General features: G+C 42.0%; 1 protein-coding gene and 1 long non-coding RNA gene across 2 annotated transcripts in view; both read right to left on the bottom strand.

Annotated features, from left to right (window-relative positions):
• kcnt1a (potassium sodium-activated channel subfamily T member 1a) overlaps positions 1–12,943 on the bottom strand; it is a 48,962-nt gene extending 36,019 nt beyond the window's left edge. Inside the window, exons 1-8 of the mRNA XM_066645301.1 lie at positions 12,864–12,943; positions 11,275–11,405; positions 4,217–4,315; positions 3,862–3,964; positions 3,599–3,640; positions 3,322–3,370; positions 1,947–2,006; positions 1,107–1,181 (exon numbers count right to left, since the gene is read on the bottom strand). Coding sequence (XP_066501398.1) covers positions 1,107–1,181; positions 1,947–2,006; positions 3,322–3,370; positions 3,599–3,640; positions 3,862–3,964; positions 4,217–4,315; positions 11,275–11,405; positions 12,864–12,943 — 639 coding nt within the window. The remainder of the gene's footprint in view (positions 1–1,106; positions 1,182–1,946; positions 2,007–3,321; positions 3,371–3,598; positions 3,641–3,861; positions 3,965–4,216; positions 4,316–11,274; positions 11,406–12,863) is intronic.
• A 1,971-nt stretch (positions 12,944–14,914) lies between these two features.
• LOC136667970 (uncharacterized) lies at positions 14,915–17,241 on the bottom strand. Its single transcript, XR_010795457.1, has 3 exons — positions 17,036–17,241; positions 16,306–16,412; positions 14,915–15,747 (listed from the first exon to the last, which is right to left on the bottom strand). It is a non-coding gene; the product is annotated as an uncharacterized lncRNA (long non-coding RNA).
• Positions 17,242–21,175: the final 3,934 nt, after the last annotated feature.

Genomic DNA, 21,175 nt, shown 5'->3' with positions numbered 1-21,175 from the left:
CTACATCATCATCATCACCATGACAATCATCATCTTCACCATAATAATAATCATCATCATCATCTACATCATCATCACCACGACAATCATCATCTACTTCATTATCATGACAATCATTATCACCATGACAATCATCCTCATCACCATGACAATCATCATCATCATCATCACCATGACATTCATCATCGTCATCCACATCATCATCAACCATATTATCAGTATCATCCATATCATTGTCTTCACCATCATCAACATGACCTCCAACATCACCAAGACCATCATCCACATCATCTCCATGATCATCATCATCCACCATCAGCTATCATCATCATCCATACCATCTCCATTTACTTCATCATCATCATCATCATCATCATCATCATCAACTGTCAACTTTGCCTTTTAAACTCCCTATTCCCAGCCACATCTTTGCTCTCTCCCTGAGGCTTCCTCAGCCAGCCTTGCTTGTAATAACTCTAACAGGAACTGACCAGAGAAACCTCAGTTTGCAACAACCACACTCATGTTGAGAGTCCTGGTACCAGAGCCCATTCTGTGTGTAGATGTAACACAGAACAATTCAGGACCTTTCCCCATAAAAGAGGTGGCATCTCACGTTCTTAAAGTGTGTCCATTGCCAAGGCTTTGTCCGGTAAGCCCCCGGTGAAACTCAAAGACCCCTGCACCATGTCAAGGTGTTGATCCTAGTCAAGGAACCTAATATAATACTACATTTAAAGAAGGAATAGTCAGGATATTTAACACCTCGAGGGATTTTTATATTTCTGCTGTACTATTTTGGTGGTGGTCTGTCACAGGAATTTCAACACAGCATAAGAACAATGACTCACATCATTTACATCAGAAACATGCAGGAGAAATGAAACAAAATAAAAATAATGCACTGCCAGATCTCTGCGTGTTTGAAGTGAAAATCTGTACATCGGTCTGTCTTTGCAGACTTTTCTCTGATTCAGATCTCGATCAATTCCCGTCATGGCCGATTCTAATCGTTCCCCCTGATCTGATCTAATCCTGAGTAATTCTGATCTTACCCTGTTACTCTAGTTCTCTTCAGCATCATTAAGGCAGTGAGGGGTTTTTACCGTGATGATGAAGGGGACTGTGTTTAACATCTCCAACAGAAACGACACCTGGAACATCTGCTCCCAGATATTACCCTGAGAACAGAAACACACACACAAACACACACACACACACACACACACACACACAGAAACACACACAGAAACACACACACACTCAGAACAACCAGAACATTATGACCACCTTCTTGTTTCTACACTCACAGTGCATTCTCTCAGCCCCCTTTCACCCTGTTCTTCAATGGTCAGGACCCCCAGAGGACCACCACAAAGCAGGTATGATTTTTCATGGTGGATCTTTCTCAGTTATTGTGTGTTGTTCTGGTACCCGTGGATCAGACAGAACAGGGCTTCTAGAGTAATTACTGGACTGTGAATAGTCCACCAATGAAAAATCAGCATCCTGTGTCCACCGATGAAGCACTAGAGGACCACCATCACAAAAGATGAGTTACTGTCTCTGAGTTTACTTCTAAAAAGTGGACCCAACAAGGTATGTGTGTCTTCTAGAGTGGGCAATGTGTTGACAGTATTTTAAAACTACAGCCGCACTGCTGTGTCTTATCCACTCATAACAGCGCAACACACATTAGTGTCACTGCAGCACTAAGAATGATCCAACACCCAAATCATACTCTGTGGATTCAGTATGGGAGTCCTGAACATTTAAGAACATGCTGAAAGGGGATAAACAAAGTATGCTGAGCAATCATTTTGTAATTGTAAAATGACTAACCCACCTGTAGGGTCAGTAGAACTGAGAAAATGGACAGTGAGTGTAGAAGTATGGAGGTGGTCATAATGTTGTGGTTGATTGGTGTATAAACACAAAAGACCTACCTTGTAGCTGAGGTACATGAGCAGCATGGCCTCCAAAAAACTGATGGATGCTACTATCACCTAACACACACACACACACAACACATTAACACACACTGTCACAAGCAATCAGGGATGTATGTGAGAGTAATCACTTTTATTAGAATACAAAAACAAACGTGTGTGTTCTGTGCAAAAATGTGTCTTGTGTGACTGTGTGTGTGCAGGCATTGTGTGTGTTTGTGTGAGCTGTGTGTGTGTGTGTGTGTGTGTCCTGTGTGTCAGTGACAGTGTCAGAGGTGGCAGTTAATTGTGTACATTCTGGAGCATTCTGCCAGTCATTTAGTTTGGGAACACATAATCATAGTTGAATAAATGTTGTATGAAAAATTAGCCTTATACCCGTAAGCAAAAAGTTGAGCAAAGTGTTTTTGGAGTGTTCAGCTTATCACAAACCGACAATAAATACGAGTATCTGAGAGAGCAAATTTCAACAACTGGTGCTGGAGGAACAGAAAAGTTCAAAAATAAGCTAAATAAGACAGGCTCTTCACTGTGTAGAAGCACAGCTGGCTAGCTAACAGGCACTTAGTTTAGCACACAACAGTAGATGATTTTCCAGTGAATTAATGCTCAAAACACACATATTAAAAGAATAAAGTCTTATACCTGTAAGCACAAAGTCGAGTGAAGGGGTTTCTGTCTGTTTTCAGCTTCCTTTCTCTCTTTTAACCCAAAGTCAGCACTAAACTCACAACTGTGATGGGCAACAGGGCTTGTGTTTTTTCCCCACCCATTTTCAGTGTGACATCAACAGTCAGTCTGCTCCCAGAGCGCCCCCTCCCTGTGGCTCTCTTGAATGCACATGAATTAACTCTTTGGCCTATTACTTAAAGACACAGAACAGAAATTTGACACATCACACACTAGTTTTGTGATACTGTCTACATTTTAAAATACCTCAGTATATGGCATTACCGTTATACCGCCCAACCCTACCAAGAGAGCATATATACACCATATCACAGACCAGGAACACCTGGAAAACATAATGATAGGGGCCACAAAGTAGACACAGGTAGGAACGCTGATTGCTAGAGGTCATTTCACACATGCAGGGTATCACAGAAATGTTCCTGCATTTACCTGGCAGAGCTGTATGTATGAACTCAAGCACCTACAACATTCGTCCAGGACTTTACACAGACTTTATCCTATCGTCCTAGAAAAGACTCCGGGTCTGAATGAGCGCATGTGAGAACACAACCATGTGCTAAGGAGCACATAACAGAAAACTAGAAAACAAAAAAAAACCAAAAAGACAGACCAGGTAAACCTCTAAACTGGAGAAAAGCGTCACACACGCACAAGCACACACACACCTTCTCCAGCTCACCTGAATGGCCCAAACAGGAGTTTTCCGATCAACCCAAAAGATCAGCTCCCTGAGACAGAGAGAGAGCAAGAAAGTGAGAGAGAGAGAGAGAGAGAGAGAGAGAGAGAGAGAGAGAGAGAGAAAAATAGAGAGAGCGAGAAAGTGAGAGAGAGAGAGAGAGAGAGAAAGAGAGAGAGAGAGAGAGAGAGAGAAAGAGAGAGAGAGAGAGAGAGAGAAAGTGCTAAATAAAATGTAAAAGGCTCTAAATGAACTGAGTGATAAAGCACTGTTCACTCACCAGTTAATCTCATTATTCTGACCAGGGCTGCTGCATTTGACACTGGGGAGAGAGAGAGAGAGAGAGAGAGAGAGAGAGAGAGACAGAGAGAGAGAGAGAGAGAGCGAGAGAGAGAGGGGGAAACAGAGAGAAAGAAAGAAAGAGGGTGAGAAATTATTATAGTTGTATTGGTAATGATGATAATTTTTGCATTCTCAGATTTTTGCATTCACACACTCTCGTGCACACACACACACAAAACACACAAACACAGAGGTTCTGACCATGTGTTGCGTAGCTGGGTGGGGTTGTCGGTCATGACACGTATGATGTAGAGAACACAGGTTAGAACCTTCAGACAGAAGTTAAATATTCGGATCCGCAAACCTGAAGGACGAAGGAGAACCAGACATGACGTAAAATTAAAGTGTGTGTGTGTGAAGTCATAAAGGAAAGGAGACATTTAGTCTTTGTTCACACTGCAGAGCAAGTCTGAGTTTCTATTAGTGTCTAAAAATAAAAATAATCAAAAAAAGAGCATCCAAAATTTTGTTTTAGTAGCAGTGATTAAGTGGTCATTATTGCAAGCTAAATCAACTGAAACTGGATGGTCACCACTGGTCAGTGGTGAGGACTTACTGGAGCGTTGGTTCTTGATGAAGAAGAGTTTGAGTCTCTCCTTGAAGGTGTTCTCATTCACATAGAACTCCACATGCACCCTGCAGAGAGAACACACGGCTTACAACAAGGCATTAATCTGTAAAAGTCCAGGTCCCAGTGTGTGGACTGATCCATCCATTTAACCAATGGGGCAGGAGGTGTTGCCCCAGTAAATGACTGCCCCCTCCCACCCCACCTCGGTTTGGGAATTTATAGGCTGCTGATTCAACCCATTTCTAACTCCAGTGACTCACACCAAACAGCCACAAGAATTAAACAACTGCCAGGTGAAGTAACACTGATAATCTGGTTAAAGTGACCCCTGTTGGGAGAATATCCATGGATTGCAATCAGGTGATTTTTTTGGGGGAGTGATTGGCTGTTTCTAAATACCAAGAACACAAAGAACGGGCTTGTCCTTCAGAAGAACGTACTTGAGAAGTGTACTCGATAGAGCAAATTCGTGATGCCATAGGATCATAGTATGATGGAGTTTTCGGGTTGTACCCATTGGCAAGCCATGATCTGATGCATCCTCGTTATTGTGGGCAGTGAGAAGACATCATGTGAGCACTTGAACCATTCTTGGCGTTTGTGTTCTTGAGTATTGGAATATCAGTGGTGGAAGATGTCGTCAAGCAAGAACACAAGAACGTAAGACCACATAAGAAGGCATATTGAGAAACAACCATAATCTCATTATAGAGCACAGCACTAATCTAAAAGAATGAGAATCATGGATCAATTTATTTCATACTCAGCTTCTCTCCCTGCACTGAAGAGTGTCTTACAACATTCAGAAACACTGCCTCTTTGCATCAGGGGCATAAAGGTCCAACAGTATTGCATAAAGAGGAGAAAAAGACAGTTAAAATCTGTTAGCCATATTAGCATATCCATATTAGGACATAATGGAAAACTGGTAGCATGTTAGGCTCTAATGCATGTTCTTCTGTCTGAACCTGTGTGCGATATTCATACACAGATCATATACAAGCTTCATTAATCATCTTATTTCACTCATGTTTTGTTGTAGTGTGGAAAAGACTTCAGACACAAGCCACGTATACTTCTGTCTCATTATTTTTACCCCTGTTTACAGGGTAAATAATCTGGTCCCACTGTTCTTGGAGGATAATGGTTTATTGCTATAAAATTTATGCTTCCCAAATAAGCTTCTAGTTACTGCCTGGGTGCATTTTTTTAGTTTTAATATCTGTGATGTGCACTACATAGGGAGTATAGTGTTATTTTGGGACGTGGCCTGAGCTCCTCTACTGACTAACACAGAGTTTGGTTTATAAATGCAATGTGGATAATCGGGGCAGGGATCCAAACCTAACTGCAACCCATGGATACTGCAAGCCTGCAAGTGAACAGTCAGTCCTTGGAGTTAATGTTGGAAGCATTGTTGCTGGACTTCAGCACTGAGAATATGTCCACCAATCAAAAAACCTGTAAACAGCATCCCGTGACCACTGATGAAGGACTAGAGGAGGACCAACACAAACTGTGCAGCAACAGATGAACTAATGTCTCTGACTTTACATCTACAAGATGGATGTAGATGTGTCTAACAGAGCAGACAGTGCGTGGACACTGCGCTTAAAACTTGAGCAGCACTGCTGTGTCTGATCCACTCATACCAGCGCAACCGCAACACACACAACGTCAGTGTCACGACAACGCTGAGAATGATAATGATACACCACTCAATTAGTAGGGGCTAACAATGTATGCAGATAAAAATGTCCATCCAGAGCCATAAAATGGAAAGCGAATGGAGAAACAAGCAGGTACCGCATGACATGGTCCTTTTGCCTCTGGTCTCCATGGCGACAACTACACCATCTCCAGTGTTTACCACTGTAAAGAAATCTGAATTGGCTTCTCTACAGTCGACCATTTCACACCACAGCAATCACCATCACTGTGAACACTAACTAAGACCCTGCACCTCACATTGGTCAGTGCAGGTAAATGTGACCAGACAAGTGTGTTCTGATCATTTTTATTGATACGTTCATCCTGACAGATGAAGGTTTGGAGGTGTGTATAAGGTTCACATATACATACACACTGTAATGAGAGAGATATACACAGACATAAGCCTGAACATTTACAATAAACACTCTGTGGAATACAGCACAAAACATAACCATAAATCCAGCCCAGCAAGGGTTAATAACAGCGAGCGAGAGAGAGAGAGAGAGAGAGAGAGAGAGAGAGAGAGAGAGAGAGAGAGAGAGAGAGCAATCCCTCATCTGTTGTCCGTACCTCTGTCCAGCGTCACTACCGAAAGAGTCGAGTCTCCAGGTGACCACGGCGGGATTGACCCAGGACGGAACTGTGTTCTTCGGTTCCATACTGAGAACACACCTTACTGAGTTCAGAAGCTCCCAGGGAACACACACTCTCCGAAACACACACACACATACATACAGACACATACACACTTACACAGTGGCTGCTGTGGAGGGTTTCAAATCAGCCCGCCTACACACTCCAAAGCCTTACACACACACACACACACACACATACACACGTGGCCCGTGCGGCTTATGCAAGCAGATGCAGCTGCAGAGTTCCAGTGAACGAGGAATGAATGATATAATTGTGTGAATCATTTTGAGCAACCTGTTGCAGACAGATATTAGTGTGGATACTAAGAGCTTTTAAAGACGAGAGCCGCAAAATCTCTCTCTCTATCTTCTATTACTCACTCTCGCTCAAAATCTCTCTCCTTCATCTCTCATTCTCAAAATTTGGTCTCTCTCTCTCCCTTAGGGGATCAGTGAAGGTGTTTTTTCTTCTTCTCCTCTCTGCCACTATATTTTTCTCTCAATTCTCACGGTCTCTTTATCCCTCTCTCACCATGATCTTTCTCTCATTCTCCCCTTTATCACCCACTCAAAATTCTCCCTCTACTTCTGACTCTCTCTTTCTCTATTTCCATCTTATCTTGTCTTTCTCATTGTACAACCTCGACATCTCTCAACATCTCCATCGCTTTCGGTCTCTCCTTTTTCTCCTTCTCTACTCTCCCTCTGGTGTTCTTTCTCTTTCTTCCCCACTCTACATCCCTTTCTACCTCTCCTCCACTCTCAACTTACATTGCTCTCTCTCTGTCTCACTCTGGTCAGTTGCCACAGTAACAGGGCTCACACTGTACAAAACTAGACATTAATGCTGATGGAGGGTTGGTCATGGTGCAGTGCCACGGTCAATCACTGTCCAGTATGTGTAAAATCACAGTATGTTTGACCACCCTTTATTACCGCCAACTCTGTTTAAAGCAGCCAATCGCGTTAAAGAGCCACAACTGAATACAACATCAACATTTCCATTACCAGTGTTTGTGGTGACCAATCATTATTACCCTGGTTACTGACCCCTTCACTCCTCTCGCACATCTGTGACCCCTCTGCACCCAGGACCCTGTTGCTGGTTCACTGCCATCCTTCTGACCATTTTTAGTCAGCACTAACCACTGCACACCTGCTCTGTGGTGGTCCTATACAAGGCGCTGCGCAGCCACAAACGGCTCAGAATGCACATGCAGACCCCACATGAATCACGTTTTCTTAAACAGCATGGGTGCTTGAGTCGTGGGAATGTGAGGGCACCAGGCAAGTTATTGATAGATAGATAGATAGATAGATAGATAGATAGATAGATAGATAGATAGATAGATAGATAGATAGATAGATAGATAGATAGATAGAGAGATAGATACATAGATACATAGATGAATATATAGATAGATCTGTTATTCCTCCTCTCCTCTCTGTTCTACTCTTCCTCCTCTCAGCTGCTAATTAGTCAACTGTCCATCACCATTATGCTATTTATGGCATGAGGAATCAACACCAGCAGTCTGTCTCTCTCTTTCTGTGTGTGTGTGTGTGTGTGTGTGTGTGTGGTTGCCTCTCCTAAAGAAAATCATCTGCATATATTTCTGAGATATGTCCTTTCTGACAATCACCCTGCGTGATTCTCTGTAATCCTATTAGAGACAGCAGCACCATTAATGATTCCTCAAAGCCCAAGCAGGGACTCAAAACCAATGGAGAGCAGTAGCTACACACAAGAGTCAAGTCTCACACACTCTGATCACTAATGTGCATATTCCAAACAGAGGGAGTAGTTGTGGTGTAACGGATCATGGATAATCCGTGATCTATGAGGATCACTCTCCACGGTCCGGGACGCAAGTGAACTAGGGATTAATTGACTAAGTTTAAACATCTTGTGGGAATGCTGTTAATCTTTACGGTAATAATTCCCTAAATGAAAACATATACAGGAAGAGCAGCTGTGTGTCATATGAACGAAGCGTGTGAATAAAACCATTACAGTTTGCAAAGAGTGCACCATGAGAGCCAGAATACAGTGACATCACTCTGGTATATGGAGTAAGCTGCTAATGTGTCAACAGCCTTGCGAAAAATATATCTAAAATTCATTCATTGTCTGAAACCACTTATCCAGTTCAGGGTTGCGGTGGGTACGGAGCCTACCCGGAATCACTGGGCGCAAGGCCAGTCCTTCACAGGGTGACACACACTCACACATTCACTCACACCTATGGACACTTTTGAGTCGCCAATCAACCTACTGACGTGTGTTTTTGGAGCATGGGAGGAAACCAAACTCCTCACAGACAGTCATCTGTTCATTCGTTCAAACCCCCAACCCCAGATCCCTGGAGCTGTGTGACAGCGACTCTACCTGTTACTCCACATTTGAAATTCAATTTAAGTAAATTTAAGTAAGATTAAATACATTTTACTTGTTATATATTTTATCCCATATAATGGTAATTGATAATAATATAATATTAAGCCTGTTACAACACTCTCAAACCCAAACTTGTATCATTGTGAAAATATATATATTTTACTAAAAGACCATTCCCAATATTTATATTATATAATTGAGTACAGTGAATATCTGGCAACCCTGGGTGAAAAAGCAACTTAAAAACTTTGCAGAACATTGTAAACCTAAACCTAACCTGGTGTTTGTGTATGGCTCTGTATCTCTTACAAACTGCTGTTCTCGTGGCTCTTTTTGGTGAATGAGATGGGGGCTCGCTTAGTGAACAACTAAAAAATATGATGAAACAGTGTCCTCAACATACAAAATGAAATTTTTTATTAAATATTGTCTTTTAGTACTTTATTTTAGATGTGAAATCATGCTCAAACCTTGGAAGAATATTGTCAATAAAATCAGCCTAATGTTTATCTGTTTCTGTGTTTGATAATAACACTATGTACAGTTCCACCTTTGTTCTATTCACTCTGAGCTATTACACCCTAAACTACAAGCCAAATATACTTTATGCATAAATCAAAAATACAAATAAGTTTTTATGTGTATTGCAATCAGATTAAGTACAAGTATACTTGATAAGCACATTAAAAGTATACTGAAAATATGCTGTGGCGACACGGTGGCACAGCAGGGACCTGGAGGTTGTGGGTTCGATTCCCGCTCCGGATGTCTGTCTGTGAGGAGTTGGTGTGTTCTCCCTGAGCACAAACACATGCTGGTAGGTGGATTGGTGACTCAAAAGTGTTCGAAGGTGTGAGTAAATGTTTGAGTGTGTGTGTTGCCCTGTGAAGGAATGGCGCCCCCTCCAGGGTGTATTCCCGCCTTGCGCCCAATGATTCCAGGTAGGCTCTGGACCCACCGCGACCCTGAACTGGATAAGCGGTTACAGATAATGAATGAATGAAAATATGCTCACTTATTGTTTTGTTTTAAAGAAGTATACTAATAGCACACTTGAATAAACCCCTTTATTAGGGGATGTCTACGATGGTGGGTCTTGTCTGTTTTGTTTTTTAATGTTCAGCAGCTCCATGTCTTTTAAGGTGGAATGGTATGTTTGAGGGGGAAAAGTGACTGTTGTTTGTACGTGGCTGAATTTAACTTGTCTGTATGATTTTATTCACTATTTGAATTGCAACAAAAAAGTCATTTGTAACCCAAGTTGTTTAGTTTGGTTGTGCTTTCAGTAATGCTGTTAGCCATCTCCCGAATTTGGAGAGAGTCCACTTTAAGTGATCCGAAACAGCAAAAAAAAAGAGTCAATATTACCCACCTATGGAGCAGGAATAGAGCAATATCCTCATCTTGGTTCCTGCTTTTAAACAATTGGAGTTCTCTCCGTTGTCTAAAAATTCCGATTGCCTTCGCTCTGCCATGAGCAGAGAGAACGAAAACCTAGCATGCCAGACCGAGACGCTTTGTATTTTTACTCACATTTATAGACACTGGGGCTTTGTGGGCCAGTTTCAAGCACACAAGAGGAAATATCCTCAGAATTTTATAATAAGTTTTCTTTTAATTAAAAGCTTGAACATTGCCTTTAAGGGTCACAAACAGACCACATCAAAATAAAAGTCCAAGCAGTTACACAAATTACTGTAGCATCGACCATGGACGTGTGCCTGAGGGCCAATTGGTTTCTATATTCACTTGGCTCCACCCATTACACTGTTCTGGTTTGTTTGGGACTGTTAATGATGTGTTTAGGGGCATGTTCAGTGTAATGTTGGGGAATTTTAGTATAATTAGCTTAAGAAAGCACTCTGTTAGCTCAGATTATCACTACATGCATGTGTGTGTGTGTTTGTGTGTGTGTGTGTGTGTGTGTGTGTGTGTGTGTGTGTTTGTGTGTGTGTGTGTGTGTGATGTATGTGATTGTGAGTGAGGTTCACCCATGTGATCATAATTTTGAGCTCTTCTTTGACTCTTGCAGCAATATTTTCAAACTGAAAAATAAAACGACCGTTTTACATTAGTCTCCCTTATATCTTTTTTTGTTGATTTTAAAAAAGAATTAAATCCATGATCCGATCCGAACCTTGAGTTTTGTGATCTGTCACACCACTAGTGCACACATGGGGGGTTGGGGGGGGGGTGCAGAAAGGTCTGGGCTCTTGGTGCTTGTTCTTGGCTCGAGGCTTTGAGCATGTGCAGTAGGACCTGTACAGCTCAGAACAGGTACCTGTCTTCACTCTGACATGGCTGCTCCCCTAGCAACAGCTCTCGGAAACGGGCGCGGCACTGGAGGGGCGGGACATCTGATTCTCCGGTGGTCGTCCCAAGCCCCTGGATGTTCAGCACGATGCCATTACCCACAGGAGAGGTCATACTGAGAGAGAAGAAACACAGGTCAGAGCCTGGGTTTAAGGTTCACTGTAACTGGATTACACTTTGATTTAATCCTAGTTTATTCACGTTTTGCTGAGTTTCTGGAGATGCAATGGGGAAACGTGTAATGATGTGAGCACAAACACCACACACACATTTTCTCTTATTGATGTTGATGAAGATTTGCCCACACAGAGGCTGCAGTGGGTCTCTACACAGACCACCAAGGTCAGGAATGAATCATTCAACCCGTTTTCCAACACACACACACACACACACACACACACACACACACACACACACACATATGCAAACATACAGACACACATTAAAGAACAGGACTAAAGAACATAATATAACTAAGCTCTAGTAAAAATGTGCTCGTTTTAAAAATATAAAAATACACCCAGAGTCCATTACATTAAAATGGTCTACAATTACTGACTGCAGTCCACCTATTGCTCTGCATACTTTGCAAGCCCCTTTCACCTCGTTCTGAAATGGTAAGACCCCCCACAGGACCACCACAGAGCAGGTCTGATTGAGAATAGTCCACCAACAAAAAATATCCAGCCAAACTGCACCCTGTGTCCACTGATAAGCTACTGTCTCTCACTTCAAATCTAAAAGGTCGACATGACTTAGGTGTGTCTAACAGAGTGGAAGTGAGTGGACACAGTGTTTAAAAACTCAAGTAGCCCTGCTGTGTCTGATCCATTTCTACCAGAACAACACAGACTATCACATCACCACCACATCAGTGTCACTGCAGCACTGGGAATGACCCACCATCCGAATCATACCTGCTTTGTGGAGGTCCTGAGTTAGTCGTGTGACTATTGAAGAACAGGGTGGAAGGGCGCTTACAAAGTATGCAGAGCAACAGCTGGACTTCAGCCTGTAACTGTAGAATTATAAGGTGAATCTCTATGGACAGTGGAGCTGGCGGGAAAGACAGTGAGGGTAGAAACTTAATGGCTGGTGGATGTATGTAAAGGTATGCTGTTGTGTGTATCTCTGGTAAAAATTAAGGATGTGGAAAATGGAGGATTGTGCAAAGGAATAAAGTCACATGGACACAGTTCGTGCTCTGTGTTTAGTCACACAGCTTAAAGATTAAAAAATACCAATTAAATTGGGCACACTTCTTCCAATGGCAAGTTTTGCCTCTGTGAAAACTGCTCACAGACTAGACTCCTGCACATTTAATGTGTTACTGGTTGAATTTAACACAATGAAGCAGACATAGCAAAGCTGACATCTGGACTGGGCAAAATTCATAGCTGTACCTATTTATGTATTCCTTTATATATTGGGTCTGTATTTTAAACGACAATTAAACAGGGAAATGCCATGTTTAAAAAACATAATGCGTTCTCTGAGCAGTTAGTATGCACAAGCCAGACCCAGAGTAGCCAAACCTCAGCTCTGATGGAGGTGTGTGAAGAAGGTGAAGTACCTCCGCGTGCTGTTCCTCGCGCTCCCCTCCTCGTCATCATCCACGTAACTCTGGTTAGTGTAGCACGCGCCGGAATCCATCAGGGACAACAACAACAACAAAAACAACAACAACAACAATAACAAAAATAGCGCTCCGCGTGTTAAATCCGTAGGGAATAAACTCTGCCTCAAACAGCACGGAACAGAAGTCTTTATGAACTTTTACTCCCCCTCATTTTCCACGGCTACATCCCCCCCATCCAACAACTACAGCAGCGGCTCAGCCAATCAGAACGCCCGGAGAGCAGTGACATACATCGCCCTCTGGTGGACAGACGGGGAAACAAGGGCTCACTGAAGAAAATTACATACTCTGTGTTCAAATGTTTGTAGACAACCCTCAACGTGTGTGAATCCAGTCTCCTTACGGTTCATCTATCGCTGACACAGACAAATGTCCATAGAAACGCATGTAAAAGCATGAAACAGCTGTACATGAGCCTATAAGCTCAGTGTGCCTATATACCAAGTGTCCACCAGCTCAGTTTTATACCGTTTGCCGATATTTGTGATGTGTGTGATTCAGAATTAATTGTCCGGTGTCAGAGACCAGCTTAAACCAGTTTGAGTGAGTTTGTAACTCATAGGTTTCGACTTTTCAGCAGGGCCCTGTAATGTACAGAAATAAATACTGAATTTATATAATTTCAAAAGGTGTTAGGTGACACAGTGGCGCAACATGTAGTGTCACCCACACTCACAGCTCCAGGGTCCAGGGGATGTGGGTGGATCCACCGTGACACCGAATAGGACAAAATGGTTACAGAAAAAGGATGAATGAATGAATGAATGAATGAATACAACTATTAGCAAGGATTCCCCCAATTAACACAGCGCCACTATAATTTTATGTCATCTCTCATCCACACAAAGAGTTTCCTGCCATTATGAGTGGTTTATGTATCAGATCAAATTCAACAGCACCATTCTGTGGCTTAAGCTTTTATTCTGGTGTCTGTGTCTTAGATCTTTTATCTGTTGTGCTCGATTTAATCAGTGATTCGCAAAGTTAGGGGAAGCTATGGCAGGGGGATGTAGCAAGGCAAATGAGTGAGGCACGTCTGAGCACTGCTAGCACTGTGACAGAGTTGGAAAAAGGAGGACCATTGGAGAAACTTTGGATTAAATCATTAATAATTACTAATAACAGATGAATTAATAATTGAGTTGGAATAATCAATTTCAAATAGAGGGTGGCATGGTGGCGCAGCAGGTAGTGTTGCAGTCACACAGACCCAGGGACCTGGAGGTTGTGGGTTCAAGTCCCGCTCTGGGTGACTGTCTGTGAAGAGATTGGTGTGTTCTCCCTGTGCCCACATGGGTTTCCTCTGGGTGCTGTGGTTTCCTCCCACAGTCCAAAAACACACGTTGGTAGGTGGATTGGTGACTCAAAAGTGTCCATAGGTGTGAGTGTATGTTGCCCTGTGAAGGACTGCCGCTCGCTCCAGGGTATATTCCTACCTTATGCCCAATGTTTCCGGGTAGGCTCTTGACACATTGAACTGTATTAGTGGTTACATGAATGAATTTCACATATGCCTTGCCCACACATAGGTTGTTATTTAAAAAAAAACATATAAAGGATTAATGTGCATTTGAAGAGGGGAGGGCCCCAGAGACAGGACATGGCTGTGCTGTCTTTAAGTCTCCTGGTCTTAATTGGCTGAGCCATCAGCCAGAATCAAACTAGAGGTCTCCCATTTACAGAGAGTTAAGAAAATTGACTTCTGGGAACTTAAACTTTGCTGGCAACTTGATACTGTGTGTATCATCTGTAAACACCGCTGTCTAGCGACCCTGTAACATCTTCACAATGGGGGGTAATTGGCTACACATCATAAACACAAAGAGAAAAGCTATAGACCAGACATCATTTTTATTTATTTATGTATTTATTTATTTACTTATTTTAGAAACAAAAGGGGAAAACCATTTGAATACCCCAGCAATTAATGGATGGCCTATCCTGTAGGTTATGTCCAGAACATGTCCACCATCTTGAAAGCCGCCATATTGGATCGAGTACTGGTTTTCCAAAGGGAAGGTGGTCATGTAACATTTCAGAAAAGACCAGAATTGTCTCAGAAACATTCCCATTACAAAAACATGCCCTTGATCCAATATGCCAGCTTTCAAGATGGCAGCCATGCCCTGGACATAGCCTAAAAGAAAGGCCCCCTCAGCAATAACTTCCTGTGGTATTCAGATATGTAATTTTCCCTTTCATTTCTGAACTCACATATACAACTCTTAAAGGATTCAAGCGCTCTTATTCTTTTTTTATGAAATTGTCAATAATTTCCCCTGGGGTAAACAATACTTGGATGTCTATGTGCCCCAGAAGTTGTGTATCACCTGAAGCATGAACATTACTGTATATACGCTGTATGTCCCGACATTTTGAAAGTTTGCCCATCAATGACACAGACATGTAGTTGTGTAAGCAATGGGTTACTCTGGAATAACTGCCCATGAAGCAAATTTACGATGCTCATTGTGTTCTGAATGTTTCTGGGATGACTTGATGCCATGTCTGAGATCCAGAACTAATTATCCATCATAAACACTTGACCTCAGTAAAGCTGTCATGACTGAATGCCATCAAAACCCTCACAAAAATGTTGCAGTATTTAGTGTGTGCCTTTAGTAAGTAGACACAAAGCCCTGTTTATTTCTGTCCTTGAGAAACTCAGACTCCTGATCCAGGCATCAGATCTAAAAACACCCCCAGCTTTCCAGTTCCCAGTGTGTGTGACCAACACAGGCACTAACACACGTTTCACAGAGCCTTGAGTACTGCAACGTGACCACCAGGGTGTTTGGACTTCATACTGCCAAAATGTCTGCAGAGAGAGAGAGAGACAGAGAGAAAGATTGAAGAAGAAAGACAGATATTTTAGATTTTTATAGCTATTTTTATAACAAGAAAATGCAAAAGTAGAAAAATATGAATTTGCTAACAAATAAAGAACAATAATAATAATTTGAGTAGTAAAATTGTGGCACGTTGGTGCAACAGCTAGTGCTGCTGTCACACTGCTCCAGGGACCTAGAGATTGTGGGTTCTAGTCCCGCTCCAGGTGACTGTCTGTGAGGAGTTTGGTTTGTTCTCCCTGTGTCTGCGTGGGTTTCCTCTGGGTGCTCCGGTTTCCTCCCACGGTCCAAAAACACACATTTGTAGGTGGATTGGTGACACAAAAGTGTCCATAGGTGTGTGTGTGTGTCAGATAATGTCCGAAACTTGATAATGTCAGAGCTACCATATGAAAGAAAATAACATCAACTGACATTTTTTACCAACAATCTAATGTTTGTGTTTAAAGAGACAGTACCACATTGTGCTCTTTCTATTTTATCTCATGAATGAAAGTGGCATGGGTTACGCCAGATTGTGTACAAACCTCCAGGAATTTGTTTCATGGTCATAGGCCTCCATGGTTTTCAGGTCACTCACTCCATCAGACCCTCCAATAGCCAGCAGCAGTCCATTAAACACAATAAGAGACACCTATATAGGATGCCCACACACACATGAAAAAATGAAGCAAGTGTTTTAAAAGCTAGATTATAGCAGCTCTATGTACCTTTGGGGACCTCTCTGGTGAAAATATATAATTACAAGAAACGTGTGGAAGTGGGTTGTGCTGCGTAACATTTCCGTGAGTGGATTTATCTGATGACTGTAAGTACAGTCCTGTTTTAGCGAGCTGTTGTTAGGCCATAAATTTGTAGAAGAATCACTGCCTGGGCTCCAATTACTGTTGTGTGGCCAGAACTGTGTGACAAGCCCAAATTATTTAAGGCCTACTCAGGAACAAACAATACAAATAGCAGGACCGCCCTGACACTCAATAACAATTTGAGGACGGAGACACTTAATCTAGACAGGACATTTTTAATTTTTATCATAACAAATATAACCAAGTGTACTTTATAAAAACACACTGGGTCGTATTTTACCTTAAAGTCATAGCTTCAAATACACTGTGATGCTTCATTGACCAGGAATTAGAATTAGAATCACTCTATTGGCCACTGTGCTTGCACACAGAAGAATTTGTTCTCTGCATTTAACCCAATCCGTGCAGTGAAACACACATTTCACTCACACACACACACACACACACACACCTGGTGTCTTTTGTTCCTCATGCCTCTGACAGGGCTCCAGTGACCGGTGTGTGGATCATATTTCTCCACAGAGCTCAGAGCCAAGCCAAGCTCATCTCTTCCACCCGCAACATAAACACAATCCATATACACACAGCATCCGGCAGCCTCCCTCACACTCCTCATCGAGGGGCACAGAGACCACACACCATCCACAGGACTGAACCTTTCCACTAAGAGAGAAGGGGGTTGGAGTGGTGGGGGGGGTATATATAAAAAGAGAGATGGAAAGTGAGAGGCAGACAGTAAAGGCTTTGTCACTGTTGCAATGTGAAATATAAGTCAGTATAACATCCGAACGTTCAATGCTCATGTGTGTGTGTGTGTGTGTGTGTGTGTGTGTGCCTGTATCGAGGGGTGTGTCTCCATCAGCTCCCCCCATAACGTAAACGTGTCCCTCCAGCACTGCAGCTGTCGCCCCTGCACGCCTCTTCAACATTGGAGCTAACTTACACCAAGAGTTCCTCACAGGGTCATACCTTAAAGACAGACACAGACACACACACACATGCACACAGACAGACAGACAGAGAGAGAGAGATAATGTAGAAGGATCTGTGGTCCTATGTGAGGGTATATATCCAGTTCATTCAGATGTAAAAGTTTGCAGCGATCCTGAATGGAACCACAAGTCTGAAGAGTTTAATTCCACGTAATAACTCCATCACACAATTATCATAAAGCTCTTTAAACAAGTGGAGGTCACTAGTGATGGTCGAGAGGGAACAAAAAGCTGAATGTGTGTTAAAGACAATGAGATGCCTGGTTCCATTCACCTCCACTGAAGAGAAACCTAAGTCTAACTTACCTTTCCACAGTGTTAATGCAAGTGGTCCCGTTGTAGCCCCCCAGAGTGATGAGACATCCTTCCATTTCTATCACACAGATTCTGGAACGAGGCGAGGAGAGAGATGGCACCTCAGCACACCATGAATTACTCTCAGGGTCATATCTGACGTACAATACAAACACACACACACAAACAGACACACACAAAAACACTGTTAAGTCCCTAAGTGCGTAGGAATCACATTTTCATTTAAATGAGAAGGGGGATTTAAATGTGAAGTAGCTCGCTCACTTACACGATTCACTCATATTTAAATATTCTCTCACTCGTTTACTTACACGATTCACTCACATACATCTAATAAATCAATTGTAATTTCACTCACCCACTCATACATTTACTCACTTACATACACATTAACTCATGTTTAGGAGCTGCTACACAAAAGGTACTCTTATTTTCTGTTAGTGGACAGTGGGTGGACGCTCTGCTGTGTCTGATCCATGCGTACCACCACAACACACACTAACACAGGGAAAACATAAAGGCGCACAGGGAAACAACATTGAACTTTATATGTAAAATGTTTTTTTTGTCTTTTTCCTCAAGTGCTGACACAGAAAACTGAGAATTAGGGCCTGAGCGATCGCAAGTGCCAATCCCTTAGACTGCTGTGATGTGCTACTGCCATACTGCTTCTACCCATAAGCGTCAAGCCACTACATTAACAGGCTGCAATTCTCATTAGTGCCAATGGGTGTCGCAAAGAATTTTTTTACATGTCCTAAAAATGAGCCCACAGGTTGAGAAACCATCCACTAACACACCACCACCACCACTATGCGGGGTTCCTGTGCATTGAAGAACAGGGTGAAATGCGGATAGCTAAGTATGCATAGCAACAAATGGACTGCTGTCTATAATTGTAGAACTACAAAGCCCTTTTGTATGGTCAGTTAAACTGAAAGAACAGACAGTGAGTACAGAAACAAGGGGATGGTCATAATGTTATGGCTGATCTGTGTGCGTGTGTGTGCGCGCATATGCCATTCTCCATTTGATTAATCACACCCTCACTCTTTGCACCTTCGTCATGGCAACACCTCATGCTAATAGCTCATGCTAATACATGCCCTTCACTATTGCCACAGCAACGGCCTTTCACAATGACTGTAGAAAATAGTTTGTATAGGTATTAATCTTTCATTTCTCAGACATGTGACCACTGTTGCAGCTGGAATGGTCAGGACTTTGACGATGTGACCAGCAGAAGCAGAAGTATTCCTGTTTCAGAGTGTCCAATGTGAGCAGACAGAACAAGCTTCATTTGAATATTTTTGTTTGTTTCACTGTTCACTGAGATTTTAAAAAGATCCATACATCCAAAATCCATACAATGATAAACATTGTGTGTGTGTGTGTGTGTTTGGTGTGTCTGTTGCCAAGCCCTCACCTCTCCACACTGCTCACACAGGTGAGCTCATCAGCCCCACCCACTGTGTAAATGTACCCGCCCATTGCACAGACTCCAGCATCTCCACGGTGACGGATCATGGGCGTGGTCATCTTCCACTCATTATACTGACTACAGAACTGCTCCACAGCACACAGGGGGCTGTCCTTACTCCATCCTCCCACTGCATAGAGTACAGTTATTACCACAGAAGGCAGATTAAAAAGGTCAAATGAACTTTGATGCAAAGGGATATGAAGACCATGTACAGCTGTAACCAGAACTGTCAATACTACTGTTCAGTTTTCCATCTTTAAATCATTGATCTAAAAAAGACATTCTAAAATATAAAAACATATTTTTTTTCTGAATATGTTCAAATAATCAACAAAATATAGTTGTGTGTTTAAGTACCTACATACATTAAAAAAATAGTTTGGAGAAAAATCAATGTACATGATTTCTCACCAAACCTAGATGCAGCTTAAAGGCAGAGACATATTTGGAGTTTGAAGCTTAATTTGTTAGTTTTGAGTAAAAGCTGCTAACAATGAATGGACTTCAGTAGATGTCCAAAAAGCACAAATCCTTTCTGTTAAAATATATCACCTAAACTTCACGTCCAGGTCATAACTGAGGCTTCACAGACAAGTGGATTTGTTTTAGGACACAGTGTGACATGAGAAAGTTAACTCAAATCTTCAAAAGCAGTGACATATTAGAGACTGACCTCAGATCAGTTCTATGATGAACATTGTCAGTAAAAATAATGCTAGATCAGCACAGCTAATCCGTGGTGTGTTGGATGTTGCCTAACACTGTGAATCAAATGCCTCCCTCATTAGTGTTGTGCTATATAGTGAGGGACTATTTAGTTCACCAAGTAGTGCTAGAAACACAGATGAATTTGAATACTTCTACTGTCCTTTTTGTAACAAAGACACCAATGTATTTTGGTCCACATTCAGCTAGTGTAGTGAACTGCGATGTTTGCTATAAATTACTAGTGCATTTTTGGAGATTGTCGTGCCCTTAAAAACACGCTCATATTCGACTTTAAGGTTTGGACACTGAGAGGAAAATGGCTGATGTAAAACATAATTAGGGAGCCATTTTCATGGCTGGATTTTCATCTGGGAATTTTTGTTTGCAAAATCAATGAATTTTCACCAAGATTCACCATGACAAGCAAATTTTGTGTACATGACTAAATAAATAAATAAATAAATAAATTTCCCCTCCGAAGTTTCATGCCGAGTTCAACTTTGGTGAACAAATATGTGTCTCTGAACAATATCGCTGCTTGGGCTGTGACCTCTGACACACTGTACTGTCTCTGTTCTGAGACAAAATGGTGGCAGCACTGACTGTTGCCATTGCAAATCTGGAGATATTATACAACTATTTTGTGCAGATTACAATATAGTATCCCCAGGCAACGCGAAATACAAAAAAAACCAACAGTGTGACTGGGGCTTAAGAAGTCACTTACAGCAGTCAGAAGTGAACACACTAAAAGCATTATCTGAAAAGGCTGAGTGTAGCATTCAGCTACATAGAGAATGCTCATTCAGTTTCTGTGAGACAGTGAGTCACTGTCTCCTGAAACAAATCCACTCTTCTTGAGACCTTTATTAAGACCTGGACACAGTTTGAGGGAACTTTAGGTGGTGTTTATTTTTGAGCTATTTGAGTGACTATTGGCATCCAGTGTTTGATGAGCTCAAAGCTTGTTTTCTAAAATTTTATATACAGTCTGAAAGATAAAGAATGGAGGGACTGACCTACAAATACAATGTCTGATGACTGGCCTTCGAGAGAGTTGTTATGCTTACTGGAGAGAAACCCTTGATTCCTT

This window comes from Hoplias malabaricus, chromosome 15 (assembly GCF_029633855.1).
Source record: "Hoplias malabaricus isolate fHopMal1 chromosome 15, fHopMal1.hap1, whole genome shotgun sequence".
Classification (NCBI taxonomy): domain Eukaryota; kingdom Metazoa; phylum Chordata; class Actinopteri; order Characiformes; family Erythrinidae; genus Hoplias; species Hoplias malabaricus.
This window is presented reverse-complemented; position numbering and strand designations above follow the sequence as displayed.